Raw genomic sequence first — 11775 nt, 5'->3', positions numbered from 1 at the left:
AGGTATGTTGGGGGGGGGGGAGGTGTGGAGAGGGAGACTGGACCGGAGCGGGGTGGGCGGCTCCGGGATGGGGGGGTATAATTCTCCCCCCTTCTCCCTGAGACACGAGGAGACGGTTTCGGGGAGCTTGGTGGAAGTGGGGGCGAGGGGTCTGGCTATCCGGGATGGGGTCCAAAACGAGTGGAGTGCTGGGGTGATGGGGGCAGGGCCCCAACGCAGCCGGGGCTGTGCCAAGTTGGCTCTAACTCCCCTCACTCCCAGCACCAGACACACACACACACACACACACACACACACACACACACACTGCAGGTCGTCTGTCCGTCTGGGATTTGTGTCCCAGCCGTTTCTGCCCAGTGTGTAAATATTTATGGGGGCCTCAGGCGAGGGTGGGGGTGTCTGAGTCTTTCTCCCCTTCCCTTCCCCCAACCCAACCAGAGCCCAGCGCTTCCCGAAAACTTTTGTCCGCCTAAAGCTGCCGCAGGACCTGGCCCTCCCCTTCTTGCCATCTGTCTTGCTCGCCTTCCTCCGCACCCGGGCCTGGCCAGTCCCCTTTGCTCCTACCCTGCACATGCACACACACACACACACACACACACACACACACATCCCTTCTCCCAGCTCACAGGGTCTGTAACCTCCCCGGGTTCCTGCAGGAGCCTCCCTGCCCAGGGAGGTTTGAGACTCCCTGAGGGTGGGAGCCCCGTGGGCTGTGGCCTCAGCCCCCCTCACCGTACAGATGTGAGCAGAGGCTCCCAGTGGAACACAGGGTCAGAGGTCGGGAACTTTTGGGATCTGTTCAGGGCAGAGGGCTGGGGTGCAGGGATGTAGGCCCAGATTGCATGACTTCAATCCCAGCTCTAAGTGAGTCTAATTCATTTGCCTCTCTCTCTCTCACACACACACACACACCCCACTCTCCCTTTCTCCCCCTTTGAGTAATGATGGTCTGGTCCTGGACCTCTGACATGAACTCCCGGCCTGGCCTTGGACAAGTTCCTTCCCCTCTGGCCTCAGTCTCCACATCCGCTCATAGGAGCCTATCTGCCTGCTGGGGGGCCTGTCCCAGCTCCCCAGGTCTGCCCAGTGAGAACCATGGCACTCTGCCCCCCGCCCCCGCCAGGCTATGGAGGTGGGGGGCCTCCTAGAACAGAGTGAGGACAAGCGGGGGGATATCTGGCCAGGGGCCAGCACATGAATGACACTAATGTTCCCACTGCACGTGCCCCCCATAATCCTCAGATTCCTCCTTTCTGTGGGCCCCTGGAGCAGGGGCTTCTGGGGAATTAGCTCTTCCAAGAACTGGGCTCCTTCAGGCTGGAGAGGGCTGGAGCCAGGGGCCGGGAAGGCTTTCTGGGGGCTGGGAACCGTCTCTCTCCTTCTCAGCTTCCCTCACCCCTCCTCTCTTTCTCGGCCTCCTTCTCTCCTATCCTCCCACTCCCTGCTTTCTTCCTCTGCTTATCTGTTTTCTCTGCCACCCCCCCACCCCCAGTGCCTCTTTCCAAGATCCGCTCCCTGTGCGACCCACCTACTCTCAGTCCCGAAGGGAGAAGAGGGGCTAAAAGGCCAGGGGGACCACTGGGAGGGTTGAGCCAGGGGCTGTAACTTGAGGCCCCCAGCACCCCAGCGAGCCCCCTCCCCAGGCCGGGCTGAGCCAGACAATGTGGCTTTCATAACAGGAGGAGGCCTGGCTCTGCCGCCTTGGGAGCATGAGGCCGCTGCCCAGGAAGCCCAAACCGCAGGAGACCCAGCCAAAACCCCACAGACGCCTGAATCCGAGACCAGAATCCCCCACGCTCCCTGCTGAGCCCTGACAGCACAGCAAGGCCAGGGTGCTGCCCCTGGGGGCCCTGCTGGCGGGACAGCCAGGGAACAAGTCAGCCCCTCCCTCAGCGGAGTCAGATGAAAATGGGGTGAAGGAGCCTCAGGGCAGCTCTGGTTGGGGCGGGTGGCCAAGCCCCCACACCCTTGGCGCCCCCAGTGGCTTCTCCCCACCCACCCCTTGAGAGCCCCAGAACCTGGCTCCCTAACCCACAGCAGATTTCTGCCCAGCACTGGGGCGTCACATTCCTGCTCTTGGTTCTAAATTGAATTTCCTGGGGAATTGGAGCCTTCAGACCTAAAATAAAACCAACCCAACCCAGCCCAACTGGCCAGCTCAGGCCCTCTCCAGTCCTCAGCCGGGTGGCCTGGGACTGTGACCAGGGTGTCACAATTAGGCATCAAGAGAGTCCACATTCTCGCCTTCTTGGGGTTCAGAGCCAGTCACCACCCCCAGTCCTCCCTGTCTCCTTCTCTCTCCCTCCCTGGCCTGGGCGATTCCAAGCTCCAGAGCTCAGTCCTCACCCACAGACCTTGCTGAGTCCCCCTGCGGTGGTGCGAGATGAACAGTGACACTACTGCCAAGCAGAGCCAGGGAGGCTGCTGGTGGGGGGTGCGGGGGAGAGGTTTGAGGGGCCAGGACTCCACTACCAGGTTATAGTGAACAGCAGGGGTGCTGAGTGCTGAGCTCTCAGTCAGTGGGCCACTCGGAGGAGGGACAGTTGGCTCGGGGCTCAGGGAAGGCCCTGGAGGAAGAGACTAAGCTGGAGCTGGGTGATGGAGGGAGGTTGGATTGTGGGGTGGGAGAAAGGAACAATCTAAGCCTGAGGGGATGGGTCGGAAGGCCTGGGGCCATGGAGAGGTCAGTGTGCCTGGAACATGCGATCCTTGTCCATTGATTATTGAAGGTCTAGACTCTAGACTGAGGCCTTGAATATCAGGCCAGGGAGAGGCTGGAGTTCTGAGCAGAGCAGGTCCTGGTCCCCTCTCTCTGCAGAGATGGTCAGAGCTCCCAGGGAGAAGCCCAGACCCACTGTCCACAAAGCCCGTGGAGAAGGCTGGGTGTGCAGGGTCTGGCCTTGCAGCTCCAGAACTAGGGCCCTGTGGTCACTTTCCAGCCTTGGAGCGAACCCATCCCACCTGGAAGAGGCCCCCCATTTCTTCTCAGTCCAGGAGTACCCTCTCAACTTGGTGGACAGCAGGCGGAGGGAGCCCACAGGTTCCTTGCTGAGGTGGTGGGTCTCTCACCCTACCCTTTGGGGCTGATGGATTTAAACATGATTTTCCCACCCTCTTCTCGGCTGTCTTTCCAGAGCTCAGGGCGTGGACCAGCACCTTATCCTGTGTTAGGAATGAAAGTGTGTCAGGCAACGGGGCTGTTGCCTTTCTGTACCTCCCGCTTGTAGATGGGGACCCCTGAGGGGGTGCAGGGCTGGAGCTTCTGCTCATTAAAAAGAGGTGGCCCTCTGCTCAGATGCAGCAGGCATGCAGCTGGCTGAGCCGATGGCACCTCCAGGAAGCCTGGCACAACTAGGGTCTTCAGCCCACCCCTGCCCCTTAGCAGGCGCCTTTATGCAGAACATGAATTGCACATGCACAGGCCAGCTTTGGCCTGCGCTGGCCACCCTTGCCTCCAGCCTACTCTGCATTTCTACCCTCTAGGGGACATCCTTTGGGCGTTTTCCTCAGAGATGCTCTCCCCTCGGGGCCTGGACAGCAGAGCCCCACAGTCACAAGAAGGAAAACTGGGCTCTTCCCACCTCATGATGGTTGAGCACTTGGGCTTCGCCTCTGTCTGGCTTTTTTGCCCCATGTGCCCGGGCAAGGGCTGTTTCCTGGTCCTGCATCTTGGCCTCAGGCCCTCTGGGCAGCATCTGATTTGCAGATCAGGTCTTCCCGCCACTTCTCTTCCTTCTCATTCTGCTTTTGGTTCTCCGGGCACTCAGCTGCTCCCCTCCGCTGCCCCTCCTGACCCAGGAGAGCTGTCCCTTTGTTTCCAGGCCAAGATGCCTGAACTGGATTCTCTCTCCTGGTTATGTGAGGAGGGCAGGTGGTGGGGTCGGGGGGTGGAAGTGCTCCTGAATGGCCCGCAGGCCAGGACACTGCTAGCCTCTCATTGCTCTCTGAACCCCTGAGAGGTCAGCGTTAGGAACCCCCGTCACACACAAGGTAACCCAAGTCCTGGTAACTTGCCCGAGCTGGTACCTGGGGAAACCAGGGCGTGGATCTTACGGCTTCTCGCTCAGACTTCTTCCTTTTACCACAGGGAGAGTCAGCGCTCCTCTTCAGGGCCAGAGGCCAGAGCTGGGCAGGCTCCTTCTTTCCAGGGAATTAGGACCCAAGCCCTGATCCCCGCCTTCACGCACAACCTGGGGCCTCAGCCCTGAAAGTCTTGTCTGAGCTGCTGCAGATGCTCAGGGCGAGGAGAGGCCCATCGAGCAGGCAGCATCTCCTCCCTCGTGTCATCTCCACTCGCCTTCCCCACCCCGTCCCAGGTCCCAGGTCCCAGCCTTGTGACCTTCCAGAAGCCATCTGACCTCTCTCCTTACTCAGGGTGAGGGGGTTCTCAACGGCCCAAAGAGTGGGTAGGGCTGGAAGGAGCCCACCCCGTCTCCGCGGAGCAGCAGGGGGCACCACGAGGGGTTCCCAACACATGACTCTGGTGTCCCCCAGAAGTCGCTGGCGCCCCAGCCCCTTCCGCCTCCGGCCCTGGCTCCTGGCTCCAGGCAGGGCCTGTGTTTCCCTGGGCAGCAGTGAGAGTGAGCGTGCCTGCCTCCCTCTGTGCTCCCCCCTGGGGCCTCCGGGGCCTGGCCCCCTGCTCATAGGAGACCAGGGTCTTCGAAACAAGAATTGCTCAGGGCTCTCTGAAGGTCAAGAGCCATAGAGGGATGCTCAGGGCCCAGGGAGGCGGCTGAGCCCCTGAGAGTCCCCCCCTCCCCTCTCCTCTCCCCAAACCTGCGTGCCCAACCTTCATTATCTCCCTCCTCTCTTTCCCCCACTCCTTTTGGAGACAGCTCAGAGAGGTACCCCATCTGTAAGCCCCAGTGTTCCTCACTGTTGATTTGTTTCTATTGCCAAGACTAGGTTTTGCCTCTCTCTCGGCCTCTGTGATGTGTGTTCGCGTGGCTGTATTTTACTCTCTGGGGTTCACCGCCCATTCCCTCCATCTTTCTCTGTCTCCCCGAGTCCCTTTCCTCTCCCTGTGCCCTTTTGGTTTGTGTCCCTCTGAGCCTCTTGTTCCTATGTCTCCCTGCCCCCCATATGGCATGTGGGACACCCTCTCGAGGCCCCCGTCTTCCCGCTGCACAGCCTGAGGTCTGCGGAGGCTCAGGCGGCACCTTGCACCCTGTAATTGCCCAGTCTGCTCCTTGGCCCCGTGACCCTGCCTTCACCCCCCTGCGCCCTACCTCCCCGCAGGCCTTCCCACACCCTGTGAGAACCAGGGCCCCTTTCTGCCTCCCCCCTCCACCGCCCATGCCCCCAACCTTTCCCCTGGGCCCAGGGGCCCAGTCCTGCCGCCTGCCGCCTGGGGAACTGTGGGTTTGAAGGTGGCTCCCTTCCTTCCTTCCGCCCACCGTGCAGAGGGCTGAGCCGGTCACTGTAATTACATGTGGCTGCAGCCCGCCTCTTCCCAGCCCTCTCATCCTCTCCCTGTCGCTCCTGCCCTTCCAATCTAGGCCTCAGCCTTCCCCTCACCCTAGGTTTGCTCGAACTCTTTCTCTTGCTGTCTTCCTCTCTCTGACCCAATTTCTCACTGCCTGTCTCCCTCTCGCTCAGCCTGTATCGCGCTCCCTTCTCCTTCGCCTCTGCCTCTGACCCTGTCTTATCTCTCTCTCCATCGCTACCTTCCCTCTGTTGCTGAGTCTCCCTCCTGTCGCAGGCTGCCTGTCACCGGGTTTCTGGGGCTCTCCCCTTCCGTGCCCAATCCCCGCCTTCTGCTGCTCTATCTTTGCTTCTACCTGTCACTGTCCCTTTGATTCCTTCTCTCTCGCTGTCACTCCTGGTGCCTGTCCCTATCTCTCCATCGCTGACCACCTGGCTGTTCTCTCCTGCACTGTTTCTCCTTCTCCTGACACCACACAAACACGCATGCACACACATGCGCAGGCACACACGAGCACACGCTCACACACCCTTGCTCACTCACGCGCTGAGGTTTGGGAGTCTATTTTGGAGTCCGGCACGGTTGCCAGGTAGGGTAAAGGCTGGGTAACTGTACAAAGAGACCAAGAATGAGAGCTCACAGCAATCCGGGCTGCAGGGAGGGGACCAGGGCTGGGCACACAGGAGGGCATGGGAAACACCTCGCTCATCTGCTTTTTCCCCAGCCCAGACCCCATCGCCCCTGCCTGGGCTGGAGGCAGGAACAGGACCCACTCACCCTGTGGAGGCAGTGCTAGAAGAGGGCTCCCTGGAGGAGGAGGCACCCCCCATGCCTCAAGGCAATGGCCCTGGGGCCCCCCAGGCCCTGGGCAGCACTGACCTCGACGTCCCCACAGAAGCTGTGACACGTGAGTCCTAGAGGGCCGGGGAGTTGGGGTGGCAACTCGTAGGGGTGACAGTGGGGAATGCAGTCCAGATGGGCTGGCAGAAATGCAGTGGGTGCTCTCGGGGACCTAGCACAGAGCCGGGCCTGGAGGGTGGGCAATGGAGAGGTGCATGGCACAGTCACTGTCCTTTCTGTCTAGGAAGATCTCCACGCACAGGATGATTAGTATAACATTAGTTCAAAATGAGTGTGCACAGGCAAAGGGTTCACTCCTTTGTCTGAGCTGGGTTCCTCACCATGTCAGGAACCCAGCAACATGGTGCAGGACAAGAGAGCCTGGGGCTCCGCAAAGAGGCACAGAGACCAGGGAGGGGCAGCCAGAGCCCAGCGCAGCACTAGCCTTCAGGGTATCCAGGGCGAAAGGAAGGAGAGAAGCCCCCGGTTGATCTGGGCAGAAAGGAGCAAAATTCCGTCTCGTTCCCAGGCTTGGTTTGAGGTCTCCAAGGAGGTTCTGGGAGGAAGAGCATTCTCCACCTTCACCCTCAAGAGCAGGGGAAAGGGGCAGCAGGAACTGTTTTGTAATTACTACTAAGATGCCCAAATCTGCAGACACAGTTGCACTTTCCAACTTTCTTTCCCTGAATGATCCCAAGTGCTGTCCAGCCGTCTGTTGTCAAGCAGCAGCTTGGCTATTGTCAAGCCCATTTTACAGACCAGAAAACCGAGGCCCAGAGAACCACTCACCCCTGACATAAGCTGAGGGACTCAGGTCTCCTGACCCAGTGCTCTTTCCTGGGCCTGCCCACCCGGCTGGCACGCTGAGCCGGGAGCCGCCGCTGCCAGGCAGGGCATCTGGGGCGAAGTTGGACTCCCTGGAAGTCAGGGTTGCTAAATCCTGCTCGCGCACTGCCCTCAGCCCCCTCCAAACATGCCCACCAGCAGAATTGAGGGAAAGAGGTCAGCGCAGTGGCCAGTCTGGGTGGGAGTTGGACAGTCACTCCTGTGTCTATGGGCACTGAGTGTTTGCTCTGTGACTCAGTCCCCCTGGTCACTCCACTGCTCTGGCCACAGGCAAGCTCTGTGTCTGCCCACACCCCCCAGGGCCCTCAGCTCACCACACATGCCCGCCCTCTGGTCACTGTGCCATGTTTAGGCAGCAGGGCAGGGGGCACTGAGGCCGGCCAAGGATTCAGCTCAGTCACCCCCATGGGGCCAAGAGGTGGGGGCATGATGATTCAGGCCTGGCCACTTCCCTTACCCCTGTTTACCCAGATGCAGGCACCAGCCACGCCTCAGGGCGGAAGGCTTCCAGCGCCGATCCTCTGCAGAGCCCGGTCTCCCATCCCGCCAGACTCCCCACCTTTCTGCTCCTTTCTCCCAACCTCCATCCCCTCCCCCTCCCTCTCCTAGACGTGGACTCTTGGCGAGTTTTATCCTCCAGGGCCTCAGTTTTGCCATCTGTGAAATGGGGCTAATAAGAGGTCTCTCCTGATACTCAAAGACATCCCTACACATAAAGCTCTTAGCACTGTGCCTGGCACCAGTCACAGCTCGAAACATGCCAGCCACTAGCTATGAGCATAATGATGGTTGTGCTAGAAGCAGCTTGTTCCCCAGTCCCTCGCCTCCCAGTCTCTGCCCCCTCCTTGCCTGTGGCCTGTGAGCTTCAGCTTCTAGGCTGGTCCACCTCTGACAGGAGCTGAGGGCCTTGGACAAGTTACTGCACCTCTCTGGGACTCAGTTTCCTCGTCCGTAAGGGAGGACACAGCCCAGGAGCAATACCCAGAGGATCCAGCGAGTGAGTAATTAGCAGGTCAAGGGCTTAACTAGTGGCCGACCAGCAGTAAGTGCTCAGTGGTGTGGCTACTGCCCTTCCCAGAAGGCCCAGCCCCTCGCCAGGCACTGAGGCTGCCTTCCCTTCTCCGTCTCCAGCCCCCCTCACCGCCCCTTCCCACCCCCACCCCCGTCTCCTCCTACCACAGTTCAAACACAGAGGCCAGGCCGGGAGGGAGTTGGGGGACCAGGCCCCAGCACCTGAGAGATGGAAGTTCCCCATGTTGACAGAGGCCCTGGGGCCCATGGGTCCTGCCCAGGTCCTGCCCTGAGGGCTCCCAGTGCTAGTGCCCCTTCTCAGCCCCCTCCCCCGACACACAGCTGCCCTCATGGCTTATGAACAGCACTGCCTTTCAGGTGAGCAGACCCGAGTGGGTGAGGGAAGAACTGGGTGTTTGGGGGGGCTCTCTGGGGCCAGCTTCCCTGCACCTCGCTGATAAAGCTGAAGTCTAGTCCCTCAGCCTGCGAAGGGGACTCGGGGGTTCCTGGCCTCAGGGGTCTCCCCGCAGGCCTCCCTCTTCCCTTCTTCTCTCCCTCCTCACCCAGACCCCAAGGCCCCTCAGCAAACTCTCGCCAGCCACCCCACAGAGGCCGACAGGGCAGGGCATGGAGGAGAGGAGATGGAGGGGCTGCTGTGAGGAGCCCCCGAATTCCAGACCAGGCCTTCATCTCCAAACAGATGTTTCTAATAACTCACCCAGCGCACGAAGGGCAGAAACAGCTGGGGGCTTGGCAGAGGCCGGAGTGAAGGTTAACTACTTCACTGCTGTCCTCCCGCCCCAGCCAAACTGTCCCGGTCCCTCCCCCAGCCGCCACCTCTCCTGACCAAATCCCAGACCCCGAGTCAGGAGAATGGATGTCACGTAGGGAGGAGGGGGGCCCAGCACTCCGAGCCCCTCTTGCACCTCTGACTTCTGGAATGAGCACTGGCCCAGGAGTCCGGAGCCAGGCTCCACGCTGCTGCGATTTCCTGGTGGGCCTCTGAGCAAGTCAGTTCTGCTCTCCGGGCCTCAGTTTCCTCATCTGCAAGATACACATCTGGCCTGTGAACTGTGGGGTACATGAGGACAAAGCAGGCAGGAGGGGAATGCAGCCTGGCTCCCAACTCCATCCCCCTTTCTCGTTATCTCTCCAGGCCAGCCTCAGGGGAACCCCTTGGGCTGCACCCCACTACTGGCGAATGGCTCTGGCCACCCCTTGGAGCTGGGCGGCGCCAGGCGGGCGGGGAATGGTGCCCTGGGTGGCCCCAAGGCCCACCGGAAGCTGCAGGCTCACCCATCTCTCGCCAGCCAGGGCAGCAAGAAGAGCAAGGGCAGCACCAAATCCGCTGCCTCCCAGATCCCTCTCCAGGCACAGGAAGGTGAGTACCCACCTCTCCCTCGAGGGGCCTCCAAAGCCGGGTTCCTCAAGGCATGACCCAGGGACCAGCAGCAGTGTCTTCACCGGGCTTCTGGGTACCAGTCTCGGGCCCAGACCAGGGCCGCTGGATCTGAACCTCTGGGTGGGGCAGGAGCCGGGGTCTAACAAGCCCTCCAGGGAGTCTGATGCAAGACTCAAGTCTGAGAACTTTGCAAAGGTGGTTGGATAAACTGAGGCAAATGTGCCTTCTCAAGGCCAACCCCTTCCCACCCCTGCTCTCCCAGAGTTTCTGTTACAAGGAACGGAGCCAGGTGGCCTAATCCAGCTTAAGCCGTCCCGTTTCTGGAAACAGAAATTTTCCTCGAGGAGTGGACCATCTGTTTAGTGAGAGCAGACAGAACACCTGGCAGAATAGAACGATGCACCGTTTAGATGCTTAACTGGGGAGGTCGGCAGGAGCTACAAGGTGCAGTGGGAGGTCAGGAACCTGGACACACCAGCCATTGTTCTTGCAACACCCAGGCCTTCTGCAGGGCCACGCTGGGCAAGCAGCTGCCCCTCCCTCCTCCCCAACATCAATTCAGCCTGAGTCCCAGCTGCCTGTAGCTTAGTGGTGCTTGACCTTTACCCCAGACTTTTTAAGTGATTCCTGTCCATGTTGCGGGACTCTGACCTAGTTCTCTGCAAACAGGACTCGGTGCACACATTTGCACATACGTATTCATAAACCTCCCCACCTCGCAGAGCAGATTCCGCCCAGTTAATTTATGAAAGAGGTATTCATTCATTACAGTGTAGTGGGCACTGCTATGAACCAGGCTCTGTGCTATGTGCTCGGTACCCAGTCCATGGCCTCATAAGCTCTCATGAGAGAGACACAGCAGGGAATCACCACATGGTGTGATAAATCATGATGAAGCCACACACAGGGGATTATGGGAACCCAGGGGACACCCACTCCAGCCCAGAAAGCCAGGGAGGGGAGTCTAGGAAGGCCCTGGAGGAGTCTGAGCAAAGCTTAAAGGTTGAGAAGGAGGATCTAGTGAGGGATTTAGCAAAGAGGTGAGAAATGGCTGGAGTGGCTAGATTATGAAGTTCAAGGTGAGGAATGGTGGGAGGTGAGACTCCAGGCCAGGCCAGGGCCAGGAGGCAGGGATGCCTTGTAAACCATGCCCAGTGGACTTCGATTATCGATTATCGGGAGGACAATAGGAAGCCACTGAGGGTTTCAAGCAAGGTGGTGACCTCATCAGAGTTGCATTGGAAGAGAACGCCCTTCTTCAGTTTGCAGATAGTTTGCAGGGGTTCCAGCTGAACCAGACCCCACTCCCCCCTCACAGGAAAGGGCTGGGGGAGTCAGACCCTCCATGACAGTGTGAGACTCCCACAGGACCAGCAGCCTGTGCTGGGGATGTGGACACTCTGCCCCTTGGCCTGGCCCCTGGCAGGGGTGCCAGCTCAGCATCCTGGCAGCACACTGGGCGCTTCAGAGTGTGGACACCAGAGCCAGCCTGCCTGGGTTCAGGTCCCAGCACCACCACTGACCAGCTGGGTGCCCACGAGCGGGCTCCTGCATTAATTCACTTACCGTGCATTTACTCAGCACCTACCATGTGTCCAGCACTGTTCTGGGGACAAAGATGCCTGCCCCTGTGGAGCGCACAGCTTAGTGGGAGGAAAAGCTGTGTAGTGCGGTGGAAAGTGCCAAGTCCTACTGGGGCCAGGTGAAGGAGGCCAGGGCAAGGGGGTGGGGGTGCCGGGGGGCACTGAAGGAGGGGAGGGAATGAGCACTAGCGTTTATCTGGGGCCAGAGCATTCCAGGTTGGGGGTGGGGCGGGGGAGTAGTGCCTGCTCGAGGAGGAGCAGGCTGTGTGGCCACAGCAGGGACACAGGGGACAGAGTGGGGGAGTGAACCCAATCACATGGAGCCATGCGGGCCATTCTGAGCTTTTTAGCTTTTACTCTCCGTGAGGCAGAAGCCACTGGAGGGTTCTGAGCACAGGAGGGACAGAGGGACAGAATCCCATCAAAGTATTTAAGGGCCCCTGGTGTGTGGGGTGTAGATGGCTGGAGCAGGAGTCAAAGGCGGGGAGTGGAGAAGCAGCTGCCCTGGCAGAGATTAGCAGCGTGGGAGGATTCTGGCGATATATATAATTTTATATTTTTATTGATTTCAGAGAGGAGGGAGAGGGAGAGAGAAATAGGAACATCAGTGATGAGAGAGAATCATTGATTGGCTGCCTCCTGCATGCCCCACACTGGGGATGGAGCCC

General features: G+C 59.7%; 1 protein-coding gene across 1 annotated transcript in view; it reads left to right on the top strand.

Annotated features, from left to right (window-relative positions):
- Nucleotides 1-11241, top strand: part of MDFI (MyoD family inhibitor) — a 13039-nt gene extending 1798 nt beyond the window's left edge. The window contains exons 2-5 of the mRNA XM_014533019.1: nucleotides 6150-6332; nucleotides 8007-8108; nucleotides 9279-9503; nucleotides 11106-11241. Coding sequence (XP_014388505.1) covers nucleotides 6254-6332; nucleotides 8007-8108; nucleotides 9279-9503; nucleotides 11106-11230 — 531 coding nt within the window. The 5' untranslated portion in view covers nucleotides 6150-6253 and the 3' untranslated portion in view covers nucleotides 11231-11241. The remainder of the gene's footprint in view (nucleotides 1-6149; nucleotides 6333-8006; nucleotides 8109-9278; nucleotides 9504-11105) is intronic.
- Nucleotides 11242-11775: the final 534 nt, after the last annotated feature.

Source organism: Myotis brandtii, unplaced genomic scaffold, assembly GCF_000412655.1.
Source record: "Myotis brandtii unplaced genomic scaffold, ASM41265v1 scaffold929, whole genome shotgun sequence".
In the NCBI taxonomy this organism is placed as follows: domain Eukaryota; kingdom Metazoa; phylum Chordata; class Mammalia; order Chiroptera; family Vespertilionidae; genus Myotis; species Myotis brandtii.
This window is presented reverse-complemented; position numbering and strand designations above follow the sequence as displayed.